This window comes from Arachis hypogaea, chromosome 4, assembly GCF_003086295.3.
Source record: "Arachis hypogaea cultivar Tifrunner chromosome 4, arahy.Tifrunner.gnm2.J5K5, whole genome shotgun sequence".
Lineage (NCBI taxonomy): Eukaryota > Viridiplantae > Streptophyta > Magnoliopsida > Fabales > Fabaceae > Arachis > Arachis hypogaea.
This window is the reverse complement of record NC_092039.1, coordinates 126,689,955-126,717,111: the sequence shown is the minus strand read 5'-3', so window position 1 is coordinate 126,717,111 and position 27,157 is coordinate 126,689,955. Positions and strand designations below refer to the sequence as shown.

The window sequence follows — 27,157 nt, the reverse complement described above, 5'->3', positions numbered from 1 at the left end:
AATAAAAAAACACTATTCAATTTAAATAACTATACATATTATTATCACATTATTTCTATTTCAGATTAAAAAAAATGCACAACTAATCTACTAATTATATTAGTAATATTAAAATAACTTACTTATTAATTTTTGAAGAAAAAAAATGTTTGGCAAATGAAGATGAAAGTCTCGTGCAGGAGGAAGTATGGAAGGATAGAACTAAAGAAGTATTGAAGAGTAAAAAGAAAGGAAACCGAGTATGTGAAACTGTGGTTGTGTCTCTCAGAGTGCATGCAAATTGGAAAGAGAGAAAGTAATTATTCACCTTCACTTTATTTACACATTTGCAGGGTTCGACGCGTGTCGACCATACACACAATACGCGTTCTGCATATTGTCAGGGAAATACGCACTTTGCGTATTGTGCTTCTCGAAAAACACGTCCCAAACCCCGTTAAACACTATTTTTTCTAATATCTTTGTAAATCTCGCTTTCTTCATCAATAATGAAATAAAAAATTCTGCTTTACGAAGATATTGAGTATACCTAAAAATCATCAACAGTGATTTTGACACAACAAAAAGAATAATATTATACATTCAAATTTTTTTATTAATTAAGTTTAATTAAGTTAGTTTAACATAACAAAAATTAGTTCTGTCTATTATTATTATTTTAAATCTTATTGTTTAACTTGGTTGAATTTCAGTCACCAAAAAAACTTGGTTGAATTTCGACTCATAAAAGGACTGGGATGCGTAACATTACTCTAACAAAAAATTGTGAATTGCAATTTTGTTTCCTTTAATAATTATATATATATTTTTATAATAATTTTTTTTCTCATATTTGCCAATTCATCCTATGGAGCCATTTTATAGAATTCCACTACTTGTGCCCGTGTTTAAAATTTTGAACCTCTTAATTTATGCGTACTTTCAAATTTCAATCCAATCGATTTTAATTTTTGTTAAACTCAATTCTTTGGTTCTTTCATCTTGAAACCATGATCTTAGGAGACAAATTATTGTTATTATTATTTTTAAGATTAAAATCATCCGGTAATTATACACTTCATAGATATGGTCCACTATGTTTGACTCTCTGTCCCGAGCAGTTTTTTCTTTATCACGTGTATCTAAAATAAAAAACCATTCAAACGGTGATGAAGAGTTGAAGAATCTAGAAACTAGAGGATGCTCTTATTTTTTATTTATTTATTTATTATGGGCACACCAGAATAGAACGTTGATGAATAATGTATACGAAGTAGGTGGTGCATGTTTTACTGTTTTTACCTTTTCAATCATTCTTTGTATTTTATTACATATTTTCCAGATAAATACTTTCAGGAATAATTCAATTCAATAATTTTTTTTAATTATTATTCTCTTTGAAATCAAATAACCAATGATGATCTCTATTAACGGCTGCGTAAAGAAAGAAACCAGCACAAAATAATTGAAAATTTGCGTTGTCAATCATTATGCTAGAAAATATAAATGTGTCAATCGAACTGGTAATAAAATATGAAAGTTTCATTTTCTTAAATCACGAATAAGTTAGCAAAGCAAGTAATTGGCAATCAATTTTTAGAGTAAAATATCATTTTTGTCTTTAATGTTTGAGATAAGTCTTAAAGTTGTCCCTAACATTTCAATTGTGCTATTTAAGTTCCTAATATTTTAAAATTGACTCAATATTATCCTACCGTTAAGGATCCGTTAACAAAATTGACGGTGGGACAAAATTGAGACGATTTTAAAACGTTAGGGACTTAAATAGGACGAAAATGTTGGGGACAAAAACGATATATAAAAATAAATTTTAATTTAATTTTATCTTTCAATAACATCAATTTTTTAATATATATAATATTCACTTATTTTTAATTATATCTAAGTAAATTACACTTAATCACATTACTTTTATTTTAAAAAATTTTGATACATTAGAGATAAAAGGTATAATTTATATTTTATTGTATATATATTATTTTTTTCTTTTCCTCAAGTTTATATACTAGTCATTTCACAAACATTTTTGATAACTAAAAATCTTTAAGAATAAAATTATAAAAAAAATTAATTTATTTAGAATGAAAGTAATATGATTAAGTGTAATTTATTTAGATGTGATTAAAAAATAATTGAATACTATGTATAGTAAAAAATTAATATTATTGAAGGATAAAATTTAAATTTATTTCTATGTATCGTTTTTGTCCCCAACATTTTCGTCCTATTTAAGTCCCTAACGTTTCAAAATCGTCTCAATTTTGTCCTGCCGTCAATTCTGTTAACGGATTCCTAACGGCAGCACAACATTGAGTCAATTTTGAAACGTTGGGGAACTTAAATAGAACGATTGAAACGTTAGGAACAACTTTAAGACTTACCCCAAATATTAGGAACAAAAACGATACTTTATTATAATTTTTATGATATGGAATATACCGTTAAGAATTCGTTGATAACGAAAAATAGTAAAATACAAAGCTAGACTATTGAAACCGTAATAAAATATGAAAGTTTCATTTTCTTCTATCCTTAGTTACTTCATACCTTACATATTGAATATACCATCCAAATGAAGTTTAATTACTTAAATAATCTCATTACAATAACGTTATGTACGAATTTTTTAATTTAAAATATGGTATCCACTTTCAACCTTCTTTTTTTTCGGGGTGCGGGTGTCTATGTTTAAGAACAATTTTTTTGCTTATAGAAAAAATGAAAGGTTTTAATATTATAAATATTATATTTTGTGCAATAACTAATGTTTTCGATTCTGTTTAAAAGGTATTCTGAAAGATGACAAAAAGAATTCCTTTCCCTAAATCTTATCCCCAATTAAATGGGAAAAAAAAAATTGGTAGCACGATTTATTTACTTTCTAAGATTGAGTTTGAGAACTTTAGGTACTACAAGAAATTATCGAGAAATATGCTAAATCTTTTGCGATTAATTTAGTGATTGATTTTGGTAGTCGCTAATTTAAAAATAGAGACTAATTTCAATCGCTAATAACAGTGACCAATTTTTAATCGATGCTATAAAATTATTACTAAATGATATTGGTTGTTAATAAAATCTGTCATTAAATAGTGAACACTTTTTTTGTCGTTAAATTGGTCAATAAAAAAATTGGTTGTTAAATAGCGATCAACTTCTCAATTATTAAATTAGTCACTGATGTTTGATTTAAAAATCTAAATTTAGAAATAGCGACCGATTTAGCAACCAACATCTTTAAAACAACATTTTATAATTGGTCGCTAAAATCGATCGCTAACTTAGCATAGAGATCGAATTAGCGACCAACTAGTTTTAGTCTATTTTCTTATTGATTGCTAAATCGGTCACTAAATTAAAAATAACGACTGATTTTGTGACCAAAAGAACTAAAGACAAAATTTTTTGTTTTGATTGCTAAATCAGTCGCTAAACTAAAAAATAACGACTAGTTTTAGCGACCAACTTCATTTTGATCGAAGAAAAATATTATTGGTCGCCAAATCGGTTGCTAAATGAAATTGAGCGATCAAAATTTTTTTGGTCCTATAAATCTTATATTAGTCGCTAAATTAGTCGCTATTAGTAAACTAATTTTTTCGGTCGCTAAAATTAATTACTATTATGGTAATTTCTTATAGTGAGTGTAAATAATAAAATATCGAATATTTATTTTAAACAGTTTAAATTTATTTTATTTAATATTTATTTATTAAAAAATACATTAAATAAAATTAAAATAATAAATTTTAACAAATTTTGACTAATATTTTTTTATTACTAAATATTTTTGAGACTCTATTTAGTAGTTATACTTTTACGTTTTAATCATACATTTTTTAAAATTCTGATATAATTATTAGGAAGAACTAAGACTGCGTTTGTTTACAGTGAGACAGGGACACATAGACATAAAATTGTGTTTGGTAGAGGAGACATGGACAGAGATAATGTGTTTAGAGACACTGAATTAGTGTATTTTGTGTCCATCATGACAGAAAAGACACGGAGACACTAACAAGAGACACAACTTATTTTTTATTTTTCTTTTATTATTTTTGTTAATTTTTCATAATTATATTTTTTATTATTATATTTTTCATCTCAAATTTTTTGAATAAAAAAAATGAGAATAAATTAAATTTTTATAATTTATTCTAATTTATCACCAAACAAAATACAAAAACATAAAATTTTGTGTTTTTGTCCATCAATATCTTATTTTGTCCTGTTATCTATTTTTTGAAACAAAGGCAGCCTTTTAATTGATTATATCACGAGCCTCCTCTCTACTACTTGTACAAACAATCTACGTTTGAAGCTTGTGCGTGTATACATAGTATTGCTTCGTCTAACACCAACTTATAAACTAATAAAGTAATAATAATAACAATAACAATCAATCAAATATAGAATCAATTAATTAAAAGGAGTACTACTTCAAAAATGGGAATACTATATTAATTAATTAAGTATCGTATTTGAGATAAGTACAACAACTTCTGATGGCTGGTTGTGTATAATACATACATTGTATAATATAGCATAATCAAGATTATTGGTTGATTAATTGATTTGATTGTCATAGAAAGGCTAATAATCGTTTTGGCCTTTAGGTACACTCGTGTAATATTCTAGTGGTAGTAATGATTTTTATAACTAATAAATATAAAAACAATTTATCTATAAAAATTAAAATAATTCACACTCAAATATTAATTACCCCTTGAATGAAAAAACAGTAATTATTATAAATTTATTTGATGGTTATCAATATAAAAGAAATTACTCAAAATATATTTAAGTATATTTATATTTGTTATTTTACATATTTTAAGATAAAAATATTATATATATACTAAAATTTAGTTACTAAATTAGCTACTATATAATTGTGTATCTTTATACTCATTAATTCACATTTTTTAACTAAAAATAATCATTAAAATAACTAAAACTGTCATAATAAAATAATCAAATTAAAAATAAATAAATAATTAAATTTATTTAAAATAATATAATAAAAAAATTATAAATGATCAAATACATAATAATCGATTAATAGCTTATTTTTTTACAAGTAGTAGCACTATTGAAAATATATATAGTATTCCAACATAATAACTATTTAACTTTTAACTTTTAGTATACATATAATATAATGTGGATTATTAAATAAGGATTATGCTATGTGTATACCAAAATCAGCCACCAAAATTAGTCACCAGTATAAAATATTGAAAAAATTAAATCACACATGTATTTATACACAAATACATTGGTGGCTGATTTTAGTGTACAAATAGCATTTTTTATTAAATAATTATATAAAAAATTTTACTCGTTCAAAACATTGAAAAATAAAAAATATACTGCATTTGAAACTAGCATGAAATAATCATTTTTCTTATTAGGTACTGTCACTACCTAAAACAGTAAAACCCCCAGATCCATCCACACCGTCCAAGCCACGTGTCACCACCTGAAAACCGTACACATTTCACGTTCTTTATAAAATAATATTTTAAGTGTAATTAATTATTGTTCCACGTTGTCGTTCTGATCCACTACTTTTGTTTCCATCCACACATATATATATTTTGTGTGGTTGAAAAATAAATGAAAAAGAAAAGAAAAGAAAAGAAAAAAAGTATAGTCACAGCTCAAAACATCAACGGCTTTCATCGAATTCACGAGACGCCGGTGACGCACCCGCGCGTGACGGTATCGTTGCTCTCAACGATTTTTCAGAGCGAGGACTCGTTTCTTCGTTTTCTCATTTCTCCGAGTTTTTTTGTTCCTAAATCTTTTGTTCTCTCATTGATTCCTCGATTTCCGTGAGGATTCGAAGGGATTCTTCACTTTTGATGCGAAGGAATTTGGAGAAATGCTGGATCGGGAAGCTTGATTCTTCTGCGGTCTCGCGATCGTCTTTATTTTTCAGCTTTGTTTTTTTCGTGTGATTTTGCTTTGACGCGTTCCGCGAGCTGATTTACGCGGAGGTTACTGTTATATAGGCTTGAATAGGCATTTGATTTGTGTTTTACTGATTTTTGATAAAGGAATTCGATCGAATCGGGATTTTGTTGCAATCATGACTCAGGTACTGTTTCTTATGAATCTGAATCTCTGTTGCTATTTAAAGAGGTTTATTACTATGAGCTGGTTTTGAAGAAAAACTGAAAAAGAAGCTGATCTAAACACATAATGGACCTTTGAATTGTGTTATTTTTCTGAAATGATGATTTATGAATAAGCTGGTTTGAATGTATTCAGAGAAAGCTAATCCAAATAGGTCGTTGTGATTTGTGTTGTTTTTGTCTGAAATGATGATGACAAAGCTGATTTGACCTCAAAATATAGTTAACCCAAACAAACACTAGGCTTGTGATTTTGTCTTTTCTGAAATGGTGATGATGAGAAAGCTGAAACACGCATTAGTTATTTGATGATAGTTATTTATTTGTTTACTTTTTCATTTTTTTGTGATGTTGGTTATGATTGTGGCAGGCTGTGGAGGTTCTAAACCGGTATGGAACGGATCTTGTTGGTGAAGCCAGGGGTTCTGATTCTGAGTGTTTGGCGGGTTTTGAGTGTTTCTTGAACATCGTGAGGGCACTGGGGATGGGGTCATGCATCTCAGAGGCTGGTGGTCACTCTCCTCCCCTTCTTCCAATCCAGCCAGACACCAATATGGATGGTGGGAAGAAGAGGAGGTTGAAGGGTTCCCCTTCCTTTGATTACAAAGTGCCTGGGAGAATGCACCTGAATGGGTCCAGCGATGTTGCATCTATGTACTGCAAGCAAGGTAGAAAAGGGATCAACCAAGATGCTATGCTTGTTTGGGAGGTTAGTTCCATTTTCTATTAGCTTCAGTACTGCTCGTGTTTTGCGATACTTTAACATGGAATTGCCATTTATATATTTAAAATAAATGGCAATTAAGTTCTCATGCATATGACTCAGCATGAACCTAATCCTATATCAACATAACTAAATAAAAAAGTAATTACCATTCCACCGAATTCCACTGGTTTTGAAAGTGCAAAAGCTGTATATTAGAATAATAATCAAATTGAAGTAGACGGTCTAGTTTTTGTAAGTTTGAAAATTAACTATTCTTGTTTATGTATTTGATAGTTCTTTCTTTATCTTATATTAAATAAAATGTTAACTATTATCATTTTCCTTTTTGCAGAACTTCTGTTCAAAGGAGGACACCATTTTTTGTGGTGTTTTTGATGGTCATGGACCTTATGGCCATAGGGTTGCAAGGAAAGTCAGGGATTCTTTCCCTTTAAAACTTAGCGCTCAATGGGATTTCCACCGCAAGAGTACAGATGGGCTGAGTGATCAGGGCAGTGCCGCAGGAAGTTACAAATCTGAAGAGATTGGGTTTAGACTGGTTGATGAGAAACCTAGATTGACTGATCATGAGCCTGATGGAACAGATACTATCTTGACATTAAAAGAATCCTTTTTGAAGGCTTCTAAGATTATGGATAAGGAACTGAAACTGCATCCTGATATTGATTGCTTTTGCAGCGGGACTACAGCTGTTACCTTGGTTAAGCAGGTAAGCAATATAAATTATAACAATGTTCAATTGATAATACTTTAATTTGTTTTATATATAATTGTTACCCCGTATGTTTTCTAGGGCAAGGACCTTGTTATTGGAAATGTTGGGGACTCCAGAGCTATATTGGGTACCCGAGATCATGATGATAATCTTATTGCTGTTCAATTGACAATTGACCTCAAGCCAAATCTTCCCAGTATGTATCTAGTCTCTTCTGTCCCTCTCTTTCTCCTTTTCATATCTCTGTGTGTGCTCCTTATGTTATTGCTGTTTAATCTGAAAATGGAACACCTTTGACTATTTCCTTTATTATTCCTGACTGCTGAACAACATACCCTGTAAAATCACTGTTAAATAATGTTATGTAGCATTTACCACTTATGCTCTATAGCAGTAAGCCATGCCCACCTGAGTGGATCAAATAAATGATCCAACATTTTCTAAGTTGCAAGTTGTTTGACCTATCTTTTTAGCCCTTCTCTGGATCATTTAATATGCTAACAGCAGAATACTAAGCTTTGAGATATTATTTCCGTTCAGAAACTTGGCTATATTCATCACACATTTCGTTTTGCATTTTGAAATAGAATCCGTTTTTAACGTGCACCTCTATAGAACAAATCCTACGTGAAGTCTAACTATCTTGTTTACAGTTTTGAAGCCTTACTTTTTCTTTTATTTTGTTGCTTTATTTATCCGGACCATCAATGTGTTTCTCTTTTCCCGCTCCTATATATATATATATATATATATATATATATCTTTGGTTAACCTTTAGATGAATTGTTATGGAGTAAAAGGGGATATATACATGACTGGTGAAACTATATTTTCAATGGATGGTTTAATAATGTGGTTACTGGGAATTTGTTACCATACATAGGTCAGTTTGGCTTATCTATGTGGATATTGACGTCTGATGTGGTTTTCTATTTCCTGCTTAGGGGAAGAAGAGCGAATCAGGCTTCGTAAAGGAAGGGTCTTTCCCCTTCAGAATGAACCGGATGTTGCTCGAGTTTGGCTGCCTAACTCTGATTTCCCTGGTCTTGCTATGGCAAGGGCTTTTGGAGATTTTTGCTTGAAGGACTTTGGACTGATTTCAGTTCCAGATGTGTCATATCATCGCCTTACTGAGAATGATGAATTTGTTGTATTAGCAACAGATGGGGTAAGGATGTTGGAGGCTCTTTTTCTTGTGATGTACTATCTTCTAAGAACTGCACATTTGTTGAAACTGAATACCTTTCAAGATTAACAATAATGGATTGAAATTGACTTAAAATAGTGTTCTCATGCTGGTATTATCGTTGAATAATTTGCATGAACTAAATATGGTTCATAGTTGATTGCATTTAGATTCACCTCATGTTATTTCTTCCCCCTTTGGAACTGGAACTTCTAGAATGTTAACAGAAGCTTCTTATATATATATATGTGTGTGTGTGTGTGTGTGTGTGTGTTGCGGGTGATGTAATATTTGCTGTATCAGGGGATTGTGTATGAAATACTTTAACTGTTTAATAAACTCGTGTTGATTCCTTTTGGCAGATATGGGATGTTTTATCAAATGAAGAGGTTGTGGACATCGTGGCATCTGCTCCACGCCCTTCTGCGGCTCGATCACTGGTGGAGTCAGCTGTTAAAGCATGGAGGATGAAGTTCCCTTTGTGCAAGGTTGATGATTGTGCTGCAGTTTGCCTCTTCGTTGATTCAAATTCGGACTCGGGTTCGGCATCGACCGCAGATGACTCAACACTAGAGCCACCAATTGACCAATCCGAGCAGTCTTCTCTCCTTAGCGAGAAGGGAACTGGCGTGGATGCTGAAAAACAGCAACAATAGCTTAGCTTTTGTACCATGTCTCTTCCCAAGCCTTGCTGGTTTTATTGAGAAGGTTGGGAGAATTATGCTGCAACAGTAAAAATGGGTCATTGTTTTGATGATTTTTATTTTTTGGTAGCTTTTCTGCCAATATTCTTTTCATTATTTATCTTTTCCCTTTCCTTCAACAGTATATGAGGGGAAAGAAGGGCTTCAGTATGTGTATTATATCCGGAGGAAAAAGGGTGCCGGGCTTATTTTTTTTGGTGCTGGATGTCGTTTTCCTTCTGTGTAGCTTTGTTAGATTTGGAGTTTTGTAAATCCAAGTCTCTTTGATCCTCCTTATTATATAGTGTGTCCGTTGGCTATCTGAAATCTGCTGTCATTTTTATTTTTCGTCTTTTTTAAATTGTAGTTATAATTTCCCAGTGTAGTCAGTGTACACACGAGAACTGAAACAGATTTTGATTTGTTTGTCATGACTTTGAATCAGGTTTCTGTTGAATTTTCTTAAGCGTTATGCTGCTACCAGGTATCAGGCTTCGAATTTCTAATGATATTGTAAATATTTAAGTATGATCTATGATGGTATAGTGCATACTGCTACCGCGTATGATACTTTTTTATTTGACTACAAAGGGAAAAATTATCTGGAAACTGGGCCTGGATTTATTAGTAAAATGAAAAGGACGTATTTTCAAATTATAAATTGTAATTAGGAGGTATTTTATTTAGAAAAAAGAAATAGAGTAAATTACTATTTTGACTTTAAATAGATTCAGATTTTGAAACAAAGTTGACGTGTATTGAGTATTGACGTGTTATAAAAGAAGATGGACGGATTAATATATTTTGGAAAAGTCTAGGGTACCAACATATTATCTGGCAACTTCTGCCAACTCTTATTTATAATTGTGTTTTATGGAAGTGTGTTGGTGGATGTGTCTAATAATTAATATATTTTAAATACATATATAAAGAGACATATCCAGAAAATATATCTATAAAGACACTTCTATTAAACACAGCTATAAAAAAGACATTTTTATTAGACACATCCACGAACACACTTCCGTGAAATACAATTATAAATAAGAATTGGCAGAAGTTGGCAGATATGCTGTTGGTAACGTAGCGGAACCGATATATTTTTTATGTTTGAACGTATGAATATATTTTATTTTGAGAAATTTAACATGTTAAAATACATTATATAACACTTATTAAAATACATTATATAATATAAATAATTTATTTTTTTTTGTATATTGTACGGATCTCACTTTAATTTTATATTAGCTGTATAAATAAGTATTTTAAAAAACAGATGTAATTAAAAAATAATACCATTTGAACTCTAAAAATAAACTAAACAACAAATGTATTTATTACGTACTAACTCATTTGGTGGCTATATTTAGTGAGTAGATAACATTTTTTTTAAAATTAAAACTTAAAAATAAACTCCCCCCTTTTTTTTTTTAATTTTTTTCGCAATGCACCGGCTAGTAATTTAGGAAGAGAAGAGTATTACACTATCCAGTATCTACTATGTCAAAATAAATAGAACACAATTTTAAGTGTGGATCCCAGTCTCCACCTACCTCCATGTTGACGAAGTTATCAACTTAACGAGTGCAGTTTCTTGGAAACTCGAAACAATTTGGTAAAGTAGCAGGTGCACACACTCCTCAACAATAATTATTCTCATCATTTTTATTACTTGTAATGTATGTATGTATCTATCCCCTCTGATCTTCTTCACTCTGAAACAGCGTTGACTTGGTTGAAGAGAGAGAGAGTTCAGATAATTAATGGCAGATGGTGTCGTTTCCTTCCTGATTCAGAACTTGTCACAGCTGCTTGTTGATGAAGCGAAGCTGCTGTCCGGTGTGGAGGGAAAAGTCAAGTCCCTCATCAGCGAGCTCAAGTTCATAGACATCTTCCTCAAGAGTTCAGAGGGGAAGCGCAACAACAACATAGTTAAGGAAGTTGTGAACCAGATTAGAGATGTTGCCTATGAAGCTGAAGATGTTGTTGACAACTACGTCGCCAATGTTAGCCTCCACAGAAGCAGAAGCATCCTGGGGAAGATGTTCCATTGTGTTGGCCAAGCTATGATGCTTCATAATGTGGATGCTGAGATTGAGAATATCAAGAGATCCATTTCTGAGATATACAGCAACAGGGACAAGTATGGCATTGGAGAAGGTGAGTTCCAGTGTGGTGGAGAAGCTACCCCAGCTGCCACGGAGGCACTCCGGAAGAGGAGAAGGGATGTGGAGGAAGAAGATGTGGTTGGATTGGTTCATGAGTCTGATACTGTCATTAAGAAACTCTTGAAGACAGATTCACGGCTTCAAATAGCTTCCATAATTGGTATGGGTGGTTTGGGAAAGACTACCCTTGCTAGGAAGATCTACAATAGTAAGAAGGTGAAGGAGAAGTATCCATTTCGTGCATGGGGTTATGTGTCTAATGAGTATAGAGCTAAAGAGTTATTGTTGAGCCTTATTCGGTGTTTGTCAACATGGAAATCTAATGAAGAAAGTGAAGAGGAACTGAAGGAGCATCTAAGAGAGTGCTTGAATGGGAAGAAGTACTTAATTGTGCTTGATGATATTTGGAAAACAGAAGTGTGGGATGATGTAAAAGGAGCTTTTCCAGATGACAATAATGGTAGCAGAATCTTGATAACGAGTCGAATTGGAGAGGTAGCTGCTTATATGGGAACAATGCCTCCTTACTTCCTTCCATTTCTCACTGAAGAACAAAGCTGGGAACTTTTCTCCAAGAAAGTGTTTAGAGGAGAAGAAGATTGTCCACCTGATCTAAAAGATTTAGGCATGTCAATTGTTGAAAGCTGTAGTGGCTTACCTCTTGCTATTGTGGTGCTAGCTGGGCATGTTTCCAAGAAGGAAAAGTCTCTTAGAGAGTGGTCAAGAATCAAAGAACATTGGCTTCGTGTTCGTGACAACAACACTGTGGTGGTGATGGACATACTAAAACTTAGCTATGACAGTTTGCCTCAAAAATTGAAGTCTTGCTTTTTATACTTTGCAATCTATCCTGAAGATTATGAGATCCCTGCAAGAAACCTTATCCAGTTATGGGTAGCTGAAGGTTTTATACAAATTCCAGAAACTGGAACATCAGATACATTAGCACTGGAAGACATTGCAGAGTATTACTTAGAAGAGTTGGTTGATCGTAGTCTGGTGCAAGTGGCAAGCAAGAGGAGCGATGGGGGCGTAAAAACATGTCGAATTCATGATCTTCTTCGCGATCTTTGCGTATCTGAGAGCAAAGCAAGTAAATTCATAGAGATACACAGAGAGTTGGACATCAACAAATCCAACTCTAGAAAGATGTCTTTCCACCACAGCACACAATTCTCATCCTCACCAAACAAAAACAACCACTTTCACACACATTCCTTGTTCCTCTTTGGAGAAGAGCTTACCTGGGATGATGAATCAAAAGGATGTAAACAGTTCAGGAAAAGCTTCAAGTTGGCCCGTGTTCTACACCTCAACAAAGTGTTGTTGGATTTGCCACCTAGTGGCTTGAAGCTGATGATCCATCTAAGGTACTTGAAGATAAAAACAGATTCTAGATCTGCTGAAAATATTTTAGATTCTATATCCAACCTTAGGAATCTAGAAACACTGCATTTAAGTTGTGACTGGGTGGTCTCCATCCCAATCAAGATATGGAAGTTGAAGCGGTTGAGGCATTTCAACTTGAGAATCAAAGAGATTTCTCAGATGTCTAGAGTAACAAACAATGAAAGAATGTCCAACCTTCAAACCCTTTGTGAAGTACCTCTCTATTCAGAAACTATATCAATGCTTAACAACAATGGAAGCTTCCCTAACTTAAAGAAGCTGGGTTTATGTTTCTATCCAAACTTCCAGCAATCTTCTACAGGTGCTGCCAATCTTTCATCACTTAGCATGAACCACCTTAGCAAACTATGCACACTCAAAATAAGAGGTGATCTCTTTAATCCATTCAGTGCAAATGGATTTAAGTCAACGTTTTTTCCATCAAACATTGAGAAGATTACCTTGGTAGACTTCAAGGAATTGGACTTTAAAGCTCTGGGGAAACTCCGGAATCTGAGAATTTTGAAACTGAGAAGAGGATCAACAGGGGATGGTATTCATTGTGTGGCCGGAGAGTTCCCGGCGCTTCAAATGCTTCAGATGAAGGAAGTGAAGGTTGAGAGGTGGATACAAGATGAAGGTGCAATGCCAAGTCTTAGTCGTTTGATCATCAAAGGTGGTGCAGTGGAAGACCTTCCTCTACAACTTCAATCCTTGGCTTCCATTAAATAGAAGCATGCTAAGCAGTGGTGACTCATATTCTATAATACATCAATGTGAGATCATAGTCTGATTGGTTCTTTGTTGTGTACTTTTGTTGAAGCTTGAATTATTTTCCATGATCATTCTGAAAGCTAAGGCTGGTTCTTTTTTATTTTATGAATAAATGACCATTTGTACCCATGAAAGATGAAAACGCTGACATATGTACTAACGCAAGATGTCTTCCATGTAACAAAAGTACCCTGTCTTTGGAAGGTTGGAGTGCCACGTAGAGTACTTTTGTCATACGAAAGGCATCTTGCGTGGTACAAGTTTAGTTTCGATCTAGTGTGGGTACATATGTCAGTGTTTTCATCTTTTATGGATACGAATGGTCATAAGGTCATTTATTCTTTATTTTATTTTATTTGTATTATATTTAGCTATCTACATCATATTTATTTAAGTGCTACATATTCTTTTCTTTTTTTGTATTTATAATATATACTATTTCTAGCTAAAACTTATTGTTTGATCCTTTTACCAACAAATAAATTAAGTGAAAAAGTAAAGATAAACAAAAATATAAAAATGTAATTTAAATAAGTTTTTAACACTTAATTTAAAAAGTTTTAAAGAGTCTCTTAATTTGTTTATTCACGAAAAAAGATAAAATTAGAAGTATAGAATATAATAATAAAACTAAATGGTCGTGACATTTTAACATCAAGGACAAAGATTATGAAGAGAATAATAGAAAAAGGAGAAATAAATTATATTGTTAATCTCTCATGTCAACATCTTCAATTTTTTAATTTGACAAGCTATCCCAAAGTCATCCCATGCAAATATATGAGTAATATAACAATTTAGTCCCTGAAAAGGTTAGTTGTTTAATCTTCAGCAAATTTTAATTGCTAAGTGAGTTTCTAACTTTTTATTTTATTAGATATATCAATTTTCATATCAAATTTTGATAAAAAATTAGACAAATTAATCTCTGTCATTTATTTAATAGAAACATACAAGTTCCTAAAATTTTTTAAAATACTAAGACCAGTTGTTCCATATAGACAAACAATATGATGTAGAAACTGGTTTGACTAAGAGTTTATTTGAAATGCTAGGAATTAGAATTCACTAAGAATTGAATTCTTTTGAGAATTTTAATTTTTATTTTTCTTTCATTTGTAAATCAGATCAAAAGGGGTCTGATTTTCAAATTCACTCACATACTCTTCAAACTTGAATTCTATTCTATTAACATATTATAATCATTTCAAATCATGAAATTGATGGTTTTCAAACAAGCTCTAACGAAATAAAAGTTTAAGGACTAACTTGATAATGAAAATTTATTGAGGACTAAAGTATTTGACTAAATTTCTTAGGGACTAATTTGGAATATTACTCTAACTAGCACTTAGTCTTGCTTGCACACACTGTTGCTCACTTTACATTCATTTTAGTGTTCATTCACACACTAAAAAAGTTCAGTTCATCATTCTCTTCTCTGCTCCATTGCATCGAAAGATGCAAGTTTAAGCATACATCATGAATGGTCAAGATTTAAAATATCATATAATTACTTAAAAAAATTGTCTAATTTTAGACTCTATTTTTAACTATTAATGTAAAAGACATTGTTATAATTTTATGAATAAAGAAAAGTGATCGGTAGGGACATTTTTATCTTAAAGTGGATGATGGTCATCATGGTCATTTGAATTATTGGTATGGAAAAAGATAAAGGACAAATATTGAAGAATATTTTTTTCATCAAGAATCCATAAGCATAATAATGTGGAGACAAATTTGCATGAATACAAGTCAAGGTTGCCGTGACAATTTCCCAACAATGTGCCAAAAATGTGAAACCAAGCAAGATAAATGCAATGGCTGGTTGGAACAAACACGGATGATAAGAACTTCGCTCTAATAATAGAGCTGAAGATATTAATATATTATTGCTGTTGGGGCTACGCTGATGCAGATGTCTAGTCTTTTAATTTCTTCCAGTTAATTGTTCTTATTATCAAAAATAGTTGATAACAAAAAAAAAATTAACTAAAAACAGTACAAATTTGCTCTATTTAGTATTTATTAATTATTATAATTAATAAATATTAAATAAAATATTTTTTTTATTTTTCTAATATTACCGATTTCAAGAACATTAATGTTATAATAATAGTGTTAGCTATTCATTTTAACATGTATATATTTTATAATAACGATTGGTTAATGTGAGAAAGAAAGTTGGATGGGAGGAATTGGTGGGAGGTGTTCATTTAAAGAGTCCTTTTGAGCTTTTGGTTTTGAAGTCCCATAGTGACTGACATAGAATGAATACTTCTATCATCTCCATGGTTGGTGTGGTTGTTAGAACTCAGGAACAAAAGTATATATATAGTATCTAATTATTTTGATAGTCTATATATATATAATTCATCAAACTTTTAATTAAATTTGTATTATTTAAGAGTTTGTAATAATTAGATACATATTCTATAAAATATAATAACTCAACAAATATTTTTTAAAATGATTTTTTATTCTCTTCAAGATGAGAGGAACTTATTTTTCTTCCTCTTTTAATTTTTTAATATTTACTGGTTCATCAAACCATCAACAACACAGTTCAGATTTTCTTCTCACGAATAAGCTAATTTGCTTAAGAGCTCGTAAATCTATAGGTGATTTGTTCAGCTTAAATTAAGAAGAAAAAAAATTTTAAAATAGGAATACATAAAGAGTACATAATATAAAGGATAATAACTCAACAAAAAATGATAATAAATAAATTTACATTTATTATTAATAAAAAAATAATTTAAGTAACACAAAAGAGAGCAGAAACATAATGAGCAAGTACTTCCATAGCAAAGACAATGTGATGATGCTCCATGACGTGCATGCTCGTATTAACAACATTAAGAGAAGGATCGATGACATTTATCAAAATAAGTCCAAATATGGCATCCAACAAGGTGATTTTGAAAGTCATACTGAAAACGAAGAATTTGCAAAAGATTCATTGATTGCGAGAAGAAAGGAGTGAAAGAAGAGAGTGAAAGAAGGGGAGGTAGTAGGCTTGGTGCATGACTCCACTGAGGTAATTAGCCAACTTGAGAGAGGAGATTCATAGAGTTGTTTGCATATTAGGCATGAGTGGCTTGGAAAAGACCACTCTTGACTCGAAAGATCTACAACAACGACAAGATCAAGAGCATGTTTCTATGTTGTGTGTGGAGTTTTGTGAACGATTACAAAGCTCAAGAATTATTACCGAGTTTTTTGAAGCTTTTGGGGTTATCCACAGTAAAGAATTAACTGATAAAGAAAAAAAATAGAAAGAAAAGTCAGAGATTGCATGAATATATAAGGTGATTTGTTGTATGTACAGCTTATATTGATAATATTGTTCAGCTTAAATCGAGAAGAAAAAAATTTAAAATGAGAGTACATAAAGAGTACATAGTATATAAAGTGTAATAATTTAATAAAAAATTACAAGATTTACAACAACAAGAATTATTATTGAGTCTTTTGAAACTTTTGGGGTTATCCACGAGGAGTATAAAGATTTAACTGATAAAGAAAAAATTAAAAAAAAAAAAAAAAAAAATCACAGAATGCATGAGTGGAAAGAAATATCTAGTGGTACTAGACGATATCTGGAAAACTCAAGTGTGGGATGAGTTGCAGTGAGCTTTTCCTAATGACAACCACCGTGGTAGAATATTGATAAACACACGTGTCGAGGATATTTCTCATTATACAAGAGCAACCTTCCTTCAGACTCCCATTTCTTGATGAAATTCAAAGTTGGAAACTGTAAGAAGGTGTTTTGCAAAAAAAAATGTCCTCATGAACTTGAATCTCTTGGCAGAGAAATGGGTGAAGCCTATAAAGGTTTATTAAAATGTGAATATTATCAGTACTCTCAGTACTCCCTGTTTTATTGGGTACTAAAATGAGACTCGCGCATTGTGCGAAACAGTAAATTAACCATAGTATATAATAAATATTAAAAATTGTTATATTTTGTAGAAATAAATTAAATATGTGTAAATTAAAGTTAAATTTAAAATGTGTTTTATTTAAAATAATTTATAGTACAAAAGATTTAGATGTTAAGAGTTGTACAAAGTGACATTTTTATTTGGTGGTTTGATTTTTACATTTTTTTTAGTTGATGGACTTAGTCTTCTTATGTAGCGCTAGTCTTCTTTTTTCTTTATTGGTTGTTGTTAGAGTTGTTACTTTCTTCTTTCTATCGTAGATCATGTAAAAACATGTTCTTTATGAATTGTTGAGTTTGATGTACTTTCTATTGTGTTGTTTGTTCCATCTTTGCATGTATGTTCTTCTTCCGAAGATATGTCTTGAATTTGTATGGTTTTCTTTCTTCTTAATCTCTTGATGGAGTGATACTTCAATGCCATTACTTTTCTAGAGTGTCATTAGATTTGAAGCAATTGTGCCTAATAATTTTTTTGCTTCGCCATCAAATAGTACAAAAGTTATTGTAGCACTTTAATCTGAAACTTTTAATTGAATTCTGAATCTAAAATAAGTATTGGATTAGTAACTAATAATTTGATAGATAGAATTATGAAAAGTATATAGAGTTACCTTATTGTTAGATATTGTGGTGTTTGATTATATGTGCCACAAATATAGTTGTTTTTTTATATGCTTTTTTCGGACACTTTTCACATTTAACATATAGTTTCATACAAATTTGTCATCAATTTCGTTTATAGTTGCTAAAATTGTGAAGATCTTTTCCTATTCCAATATTCAATTTATGTATTCATTAGGTATACAGTATTCGATTTCTAATCATTTTGCCTTGAAAGAATGATACTCCATTGAATAAGTTTGAGATGTCTAATTCAGAAATAAACTTTTTGTGTTAAATTTGATATTATTTGAAAGAATAGTAGTAAGAGACTTATATAAGTAGTTCAAATAGTATGAAATTTGAATACTTGTAACGTAAAATTTATTATAATTAATAATGTTATTATGACATTTGTAATATGGATATTTATTACCTTTAGTAAGTTATTTATAAAAATTAATAAATTAATTGTTGAGATAAGCCTCAATGTAGTCCCTGAAGTTGCACTCGAGCCTCAAAGTAGTCCCTGAACTTAAAAGTTCCTTAGAGTCATCCCCGAACTTGCACTCCGGGACTCAAAGTGGTCCTTCCGGCAATTTATGGATAGGTGGCGCAATCGGAAAGCTTAGCTGGCAGCGTCGTTGACACGTGGGACTCACAAAAACGACGTCGTTTCACGCTGATTACGTCCCTCCCTCAACGTTTCAATAACGTATTGTCTTCCTCCTCTCTAAACACGAAACAAACACAACACAGAGTGAGGTTTCTTCTTCTCCCTCCCTCAATCTCCAATGGCGCATGTGCTCCTCCATTAACCGCACCGATTTCAGTGGAAGACGTTGGCTCTGGAGCATCGCTGCTTTCCTCTCCTTCATACACAAAGTTGGGAAGCCTGATTGCTCTGAAAGAGGTAAGCCAAAAATGAAAAAAAAATGTGGTTCCTCTATTTTTTGATGTTGTTGTTAATCTAATATTCACAAAAGTTCAGGCCGTTTTTTTCAATTGTCCTGGTGGGTATGAACGCCTCTGTTCTGTTCTCTGTGCTAGGGTTTGATCACTACTGGCTTTCGTAGTGGTTTGGCCAAGAAAATTATAGAGTAGGAGTGTTTTCTGTGTTTTGATGATATGAAAACGTGTTTTTTATGTGTTAGGGTTTACTGCTCTTAGTGGAGGAGTTTCCAAACTATTAATGTGTTTCAGGACAATGACTCTGATCAATGAATTTGTTAAACAGAGTTTGCATGATCACAGTAGAAGTAAAGATCTTTTGGGAGTTGAAATTTTTTGTAACTCTGATAACAGATTCTGAATTTGACTGATTTACCTAGTTGCCTTTCTTTGTATTGGGTTGGTTTAGTTAAACTGAATATAATATGTAATGCTGTTTAGTTAAACTGAATGTGTGATCATAATGGATTCTTGCATACATATGTTAGAATAATATAAAGTAAGTTTTGCAATTGCTAATGAAGTTAACTTAGTTATTGGAATAGTCAAGTTGTTAGATGAATTTGGTCTGAACTAGTGGATTAGTTGTGGGAAAGGGTATGTAAATTTGAATGGTTTAATCCATGAAGATTGAAGTTAGTGTCTAGAGAACTGCTATCTTTAGTTAAACCAAAATAATGTTCTTGATTTCACACTTTCTCTGCATAGCTAGATGTGATTTCTTGGTGTGACATCAGTAATGTTTATTCATTTCTTATTAGTGGACAATAATTGATTATTCTTTACTTTCAGATTTCCAATCTATTACTAGCAGTGATGTCTGATTTCAAACAATGGGTGTGATCAATTATTTTTTTTTGTAAATATTGGCAGATGGGTGATCCGTTAATTACCATTATATTTCACCATGGAGGGTCGTTTATCACAGAGGCTGATGGGAGTATGTCTTACAACGGTGGAGAGACTTGTGAGTTGTCGGATATTGATACAGACACGCTGGATGTATTCTTCGTCCGAGACTATCACAAGAAAATTGGGTATGACAAGGTTAGCCAAACTTGGTGGCTGGTGCCTAATCGGCCTATGCAAACTGGTTTAAGAGAAATAGCAGATGATAATGAGCTGATGAAGATGTGTTACCTGGCTCAGCAGAACAAGGGGGTTATTCATGTCTACTACGAACATGGAGTATCTGAGCCTGTGTATATTGAGGAAGCAGAACCAGTGGTTTCTGGCAAGGAGATGATGCTGATACCAACCATTATCCCCCACCCCAAAATCCACCACCAATGCCACAGCTGAACCAATTCCCAGCACAACACCATGCAATCCAACTTCTGAACCAAAGAAGACTACTGAATCCACAAAACAAAAGGAGCCACCTACCTCATTAGCTGCTGGTAACCGAAACAAAGCAGGAAAAATTTCCCCCCAACCCACTGCAAGTCTTGGACCTAAGCCCAATCCACCACCAAAAACAATGGCCCAACCCAGTAAAAGCAAGCCCAAAATCCCACAAAAAAAATGCCCCAACCCACAGCAATTCCGAAACCTTGGTCCAAAGGAAAAGAAACCAAGAAGGCTAAAACAAAGAGAGGCTGTAAGAATGTAAAAATAGCAGCAGCAGCATGTGGAAGGAGGCCACTGACAAGAGCTGCTGCTACTGGAAATATTGCAAGAACAACTGGTAAAGGAAAACAGCCCAAGACAGCCTTTGTTGCTTTGTCTAGTTCAGAGGGATCCTCAGACAGCCATGACAGTGACGATAGTGCAGAGGATGAAGCATATAGGTCTGGTGGTGATGAAGTGTCCAGTGAAGAAGACTTGCCTCCGGATAGGTCAGCAGGAAAGAGTAATGTGAAATTGAGAAGTAGGCCAGGGAAGAAACTTACAAAAGGAAAGAAGTCTGTTATGGTTGAAGAAAATGGTCCTGTTTGTGTAGACTCAGATTCTGAGAATGATGAAATCATTTTTGGACCGATTCCTAAGTTTGGATCATCAGTTGCTCCTTATCATGATGTGCAAGATGATCCTTATAATGATTCTGATGATGGAGACTCATGGCATTCGTAAGAAATAAAGACTCCTCCAAACTCTGAGGATGAGTTAGAGGAAGTTGATTCAGATGACGTATTCTCTGCATTTAGAGAAGAAGGGAGGTTTGGAGAGCTTAGGCTAGAGGTTGGAATGACTTTCACTACAAAAATGGAGTTCAAAGAGGCTGTGCGTGAGTATTACATACAAGAGGGTAGAAGGATTTGGTTTAAGAAGAACGATAACGTGAGGATGAGAGCTGTGTGTAAGGATGCGAGCTGTGGCTGGCTTGTGTATGCCTCTAACAATACTGAGAACAATTGCTGGCAGATCAAGACATTCATGGATGACCACACCTGTGCAAGAGAGACCAAAAACAGACTAGCTAATAGGAAGTGGCTAGCCTGCAAATTGGTGAAGAAACTAAGAAAATACCCGAATCTGAGACACTCCGAGGCTGCACAATATTTTAAGACTAAATGTGATCTGGAACTAAACAAGTCTTCACTGACCAGGGCCTTAGGAGATGCTAGATCTGTTGTGTACGGTGATGCAACTGCCCAATATGGCATGGTGAGAGATTATGGGCTGACACTGTTGAAGAGCAATCCAGGATCCACTGTCACAGTTGGGGTTATACCTCAGCCTAACCCTGATGATGATCCAGTTTTCGAGAAGATGTATGTCTGTTTGGAGGGATGTAAAAAAGGATTTCTAGCTGGTTGCAGACCCCTCATAGGCTTGGATGGGGCTTTTCTGAAGACCCGGCATGGTGGTCAGATATTGTCTGCAATTGGCCAAGATGCAAACAATCATATATATGTTATTGCCTATGCAATTGTCCCTGTTGAGAACACTGAAAACTAGAGATGGTTCTTGGAATTACTTCATCAAAACCTGGGGGATTATAAGAAGAACAAGCTCTGTTTTATCTCAAATATGCAGAAGGTATGCAATATTTATAGGTTGTCACTTAAAATGATGTTTATACACTGGGCTGCTGATTATATATGTTGAATTAATCTATTATCACTGGTTGTTACTTATTAGTTACCTATTGGGTGTGTTTCAACATGATGATTATACACATGGCTGCTGTCTATAGTTGCTGAATTAATCTATTGTGACTTATTTATAAAGTGGTTGTGACTTAAGAATTCTAAGTTATTTAGTGTCAACCTATCTATTGTAGTTATCTATATGATGTTAATACACTGGGCTGCTGTCTATATATGCAGAATTAACCCTGGACTGATTATATGCTGCATAATATTCTGTCAATCTGTTGTTACTCATTTATCCTGTTCTGCATAATGTTCTGTAATAGTGCTGTGTAGGGACTAGTTTGATGTCACTTACATAAGTGTAGGGACTAGTTTGATGTCACTTGAACAAGTCTATGGACTATTTTGATGTCACTTATATAACTGTAGGGACAGATTTGCTGCCCGATAACAACTATCTGACCCCTTCTTTGGTATCTGAAACAGGGCCTTATAAATGCAGTTAAGGAGGTTTTTCCATATGTCCATCACAGATTCTGTGTTTGGCATCTGTGGAAGAACTTCAACAAGCAATGAAAGGATCTCCAGCTTAGAGGGCTACTCTGGAATTGTGCAAGGTGTACTAGCCAAGATGGCTTCCTTAATATCATCAAAAAGATTGAAAGGGTTAATAAGGAAGTCTAGGAGTATTTGAACAAGTGGCCTAGAGACTCTTGGAGCCGGGCATTCTTCAGTAATGCACCTAAAATAGATAACATCTGCAACAATGCCTGTGAAGTCTTCAACTCCAGGATCAAAGATGCTAGAGCTAAGCCTATTATCACACTCTTGGAAGAAGTCAGAATGTATGCAATGAGGTCGATAGCTAGGAACAAGGTGAAGCTGAATTCGAACACTGGAGTTCTACCTCCTATACAGCGCAGCAGGTTAGAAAAGATACGGAAGGAATCAAAAAATTGGGTCCCGATGTGGTTTGGTGACGCAGATTATGAGAAGTTCGAAGTACATGGCTGGCTGACCAACATGGTTGTGGACTTGGGAAAGAAGCTCTGCATATGTGGCTTCTGGCAATTGAGTGGTAATATTTTTTAAATTCATTGTCTTAGTCTTATTATCATTATCAACCTTTGTTGTAGGCTTACTGTTGTTGTCTTTGTTGTTGTGTGAATGCTGTTTAGGGATGCCATGTTTGCATGCGTGTGCTGCACTGGCAAGGGCTGGTAAGAGACCGGAGGACTACTGTCATCAGTGGTTGACCATGGAAGCATATAATAACACATATGCCTTCCATATCAATCCAATTCCAGGTCAAACACTATGGGAAAAGTCACCATATAACAGACCACAAGCACCAAAATTTAGAAACAAGCCTGGACCACTTAAGAAAAAAAGAAAAAAAGATGCAGATGAGGAGCCAAGTGGGAGTAAGAAGTTGAAGACGAAGATGAAAATAATATATAAAAAAGGTCGATGTCGTTGTTGTGGCGAAGCAGCACACACCAGAAGGAACTGTCCAAAGAGGGCTACTGCCGAAGAGGCTGCTGCAGCTGCAGAAGCTGCTGCTGCAGAGGCTGCCGCTGCACAACCCACTGCTGCTAATGGTGGTGAAGGTCAGGCCAACTCTGCTGCCCTTGTCCCAGAAGCCCCAACCAAAATCAATCTTGACCAAAGTCAACCACCCTTGGAAGCAACTGATGACTCTCAACATGTTCACGAGCTTATATGATTTTAAATTTATCATACTCACATCCTTACCTAGTTTACTAACTATGTTACATTTTTTTTGGCTGATAGGTTCTACCCTCAATTGTTAGGCCGCCAAAGCTCCCTCTAAAAAGAAAGTTAGCCAAGGGTTGTGAAAAACCAGCTTCAGGAAGTAGCAATTCACCAGTAACCACCCCACCTGCTGTTATCCCACCAGGAAGTAGTCATACATCAAGGAATCCCCCACCTAACCCTATGCAAGGTGCAACACAGGGAACTGCTACAAGGCTTGCAAATTTCATGAAGTTTGTGCCGAATCCTGGATTCAAGGCACCTAGACACAAAAAATGAAGATTAGGATGATTATGTTTAGGGAAAGCAGGCTGTCTTTTTGTATCTATTTTGCTGATGTTGTTTACAATGCCTAAAACATTGTCCCAGTGTTGGAAATTTTAGGGAAAGCAGGCTGTTTTTTTGTATCTATTTTGCTGGTGTTTTGGCTTTATAATGCCTTTTTTGAATCGAACATTACCAATATGAATATGAATTATGAATTATGATTTTATTCAATTGAGTTTTCTCAGCCTTTTGTTTATATATTATCCTCTGTTACAAACTTAAGACTAGTTCAAGTGCTGTCCATTTTTATTTCATTGAAAAGAAGTCCAGGAACAGAAGTATGCATATAATCAAACACCTTAATTTCCATTTCTTTCAAACAAAAGGATAGGAATAACTACATGAACAAGGAATGCATATAACATGCATGTCATTTGTTTTTTGCTAGATACAGTTGATCCTGCTGTCTATACAGCTTTAATACAAGAACACCAATTACAATCAGCAGCATAAACACAAACATTAAAATTCTCCCATTTTTAGAACCCTAATTTCAGCTTTTAATTTACCAAATTTCCAAGCCATCTTCATCTTCCATTCCTCATCATCAACTGAATGTCTTGTTCTATCATTTGAACTGGTGGATTGCTTTCCTTTTTCTCTTTTGGTGATGGGCTGTCAAGCTTCCCTTTTCATTTTTTCTTGTTAAATTAATTGTGTTTTTTCTAGCATTTTGATAATGGGTTCCTGTGAGGATTGAGAAACTTTGCAAAAGATAATAGAAGAGATAAAATACCGTTTGTTGTATAATATGTTTACACCTAAATATGTGCCCCAGAGATAATTTTCTTGTGGTATTGTGTTTACAAACATTGCTTATACTCCTACCTTTTCCATAGCTATATAATACCGTAGTAGAATACTAGCATTCTAATTATGCTATACACTATAATAATCATTAATTAAATAAAATTCAATATTCTTGCTATAAGTGTGTTGTAAGATTATGGGCATGGTAGCATTCAGTGAACGTTCAACTGTTCAAGTTCTTAACTCAAACTCGAGTCTCAAATTTAGTTTATTAATTCTGTAAAAAATGTAGAAGGCATTGAGATTTTAGACTAAAACATGACTGAAATCAGGATTGTTTAATTCTAATATAATTCAGTGGCTCAAGTTTATAACCACCAAGGTGGTCCTTAATATTGTGGGTTTATTTTTCCCATTTATGATTATATAAGTACATTGTGTCATTTTATATTGCTTGAAAACTGGAACTAACTTGTATTTGCATTTTCAGCTCTTGCTGCTGAAGTTACTGTAGTCCCTTCGTCTCAATGGCTCTAATTGATCAGGCTTTGAAGTGGCAGCAGCATCAAGGTAATCACCCAGTAATATGTTGATGTCACTTTAAAGTGTGCATTTGTATCCGATTCACTATTTGCAATTTTGTTTTTGTTTCAATTCAGTGCAGGACATCAACTATTCTACTTTTCTTCAACTCATTGATGCGGTGTTTTCCTTTGGGATCTTTCAGGGTTACTACCTCCTGGAACACAATTTGATTTGTTCCGTGGAACAGCTGCTATGAAACAAGATGTAGATGACATGTACCTGACAAATCTCTCACACACAATAAAGGCATGGTTAATATATATGGCAATAATGCTTTCAATCAAATGATCCTGATCTCTCACAGAGACAAAATAAAGTTTCAGATTATGCTGAGCGATTAGTCAAGAAAGAGATGCTTGCTACTTGGTTATTTCGAGAGGCAGCTATTTGTCCATCGTGGGTTGTTCGAGCTTCCAGCTGTGTTGCTCGCGCTTGCTCGCGCTGGCCATAACCGTCTGGCTTTGAAGATGGAGAAGACAAGAGAAGAGAACCGAAGAGAAGAGAAGAGTGTGAGCACTGTGGAGATGGTTCTTCAAAATTGGGGAATAGGATTTTTAACTTGAATTGAGGGACCAAATTGAATCAGAAAAGTTTCTTGCCACGCCAGCTAGCTATTTCTTTGCCAACGTGTCACGAAGGAGGCCAACTCAGCTTTCCGGTAGCGCCAGATGGACGGAATGTGCCAGAAGGACGATTATTTGCTGACATGGCGCTAGTAGAAGAAGAGAAATAGCTTCAAAGTAATGTGGGTAAACTTATGTATCTACTTTTATATATTAAGAATAGATTATATTAAAGACTTATTCAAAATTTATACTAACTACAATACTTATAATTTTTAGGTGAAGTTTTATTATTAAAATTTGATTGTGGTTTTCTAATGATCTAGCGGAAGCTTCTATTTGTACTTGGTAGCAATAGCATCCTTCTTGGCTGGTAAAAGGAAATTAGTTTAGGTGCTGCATATGGGTTTATTTGCGCAGGAAAACAGATTGTGTAACGTTGCGTGCCTTGTAGTTTTGTTACAGATTGCTCTCCCATGTACTTTTTGCCTTTTTGCGCAATTCTCCTTTCCATGTTTCATCAATGAACTGTGTAATATTACAAGAGTGGTAAGCAATATTTACACGAGTCTGGGACGAAAATATTCACAGTTTCACACACATTCTATCTTTAGTGCTGTATCTTCGAACAGAGGTGTGATTTTGATCAGCAGAAACAACTTGGTATATTTTTTCTACTATAGATGTGCAGCTTAGTGATTCTTTAAATAAAAGTATTATTATTTATTTATACAGTTCGGCCATTGGTGTTCATTTCTCACTTGAAAGGTTGATGGACATTCTGTATTTGTTAAGCATAGCAGTGAAGAAGAAAGTAAGAGCTAAGA

The 27,157-nt window shown here is 33.6% G+C and overlaps 3 protein-coding genes and 1 long non-coding RNA gene across 7 annotated transcripts; all 4 read left to right on the top strand.

Annotated features, from left to right (window-relative positions):
• The first annotated feature begins 5,543 nt into the window (after nucleotides 1–5,543).
• On the top strand, nucleotides 5,544–9,778 carry LOC112744788 (probable protein phosphatase 2C 33). Of its 4 annotated transcripts, XM_072234033.1 has the most exons (7): nucleotides 5,544–5,724; nucleotides 6,063–6,103; nucleotides 6,511–6,849; nucleotides 7,199–7,576; nucleotides 7,661–7,778; nucleotides 8,527–8,750; nucleotides 9,131–9,778. In XM_072234033.1, exons 2-7 carry the CDS (start codon nucleotides 6,095–6,097, stop codon nucleotides 9,422–9,424), a joined length of 1,362 nt encoding a protein of 453 aa, XP_072090134.1. In that variant the 5' UTR covers nucleotides 5,544–5,724; nucleotides 6,063–6,094; the 3' UTR covers nucleotides 9,425–9,778. The 4 variants fall into 4 exon arrangements, with proteins under 4 accessions (XP_072090134.1, XP_072090132.1, XP_072090135.1 ...); XM_072234031.1 differs by lacking the exon at nucleotides 6,063–6,103 and having other exon boundaries at nucleotides 5,556–5,724; XM_072234034.1 differs by lacking the exon at nucleotides 6,063–6,103 and having other exon boundaries at nucleotides 5,622–6,002.
• A 212-nt stretch (nucleotides 9,779–9,990) lies between these two features.
• On the top strand, nucleotides 9,991–14,197 carry LOC112744787 (disease resistance protein RPP13-like). Its single transcript, XM_072234030.1, has 2 exons — nucleotides 9,991–11,081; nucleotides 11,179–14,197. Exon 2 carries the CDS (start codon nucleotides 11,218–11,220, stop codon nucleotides 13,741–13,743), a length of 2,526 nt encoding a protein of 841 aa, XP_072090131.1. The 5' UTR covers nucleotides 9,991–11,081; nucleotides 11,179–11,217; the 3' UTR covers nucleotides 13,744–14,197.
• A 7,299-nt stretch (nucleotides 14,198–21,496) lies between these two features.
• On the top strand, nucleotides 21,497–22,192 carry LOC112743431 (uncharacterized). Its single transcript, XM_072234611.1, has one exon. It carries the CDS (start codon nucleotides 21,497–21,499, stop codon nucleotides 22,190–22,192), a length of 696 nt encoding a protein of 231 aa, XP_072090712.1.
• A 3,437-nt stretch (nucleotides 22,193–25,629) lies between these two features.
• Nucleotides 25,630–26,899, top strand: LOC112744786 (uncharacterized). Its single transcript, XR_011880648.1, has 2 exons — nucleotides 25,630–25,752; nucleotides 25,910–26,899. It is a non-coding gene; the product is annotated as an uncharacterized lncRNA (long non-coding RNA).
• Nucleotides 26,900–27,157: the final 258 nt, after the last annotated feature.

Bases quoted from the DNA above. Each gene is read 5' to 3' on its own strand.
- LOC112744788 (XM_072234031.1), top strand. From the start codon at position 5,620: ATGAAAAAGAAAAGAAAAGAAAAGAAAAAAAGTATAGTCACAGCTCAA. The intron at 5,725-6,510 runs GTATCGTTGCTC...TGATTGTGGCAG, and splicing joins TGACGCACCCGCGCGTGACG to GCTGTGGAGGTTCTAAACCG. The intron at 8,751-9,130 runs GTAAGGATGTTG...TCCTTTTGGCAG, and splicing joins TTGTATTAGCAACAGATGGG to ATATGGGATGTTTTATCAAA.
- LOC112744787 (XM_072234030.1), top strand. From the start codon at position 11,218: ATGGCAGATGGTGTCGTTTCCTTCCTGATTCAGAACTTGTCACAGCTG.
- LOC112743431 (XM_072234611.1), top strand. From the start codon at position 21,497: ATGGAGTTCAAAGAGGCTGTGCGTGAGTATTACATACAAGAGGGTAGA.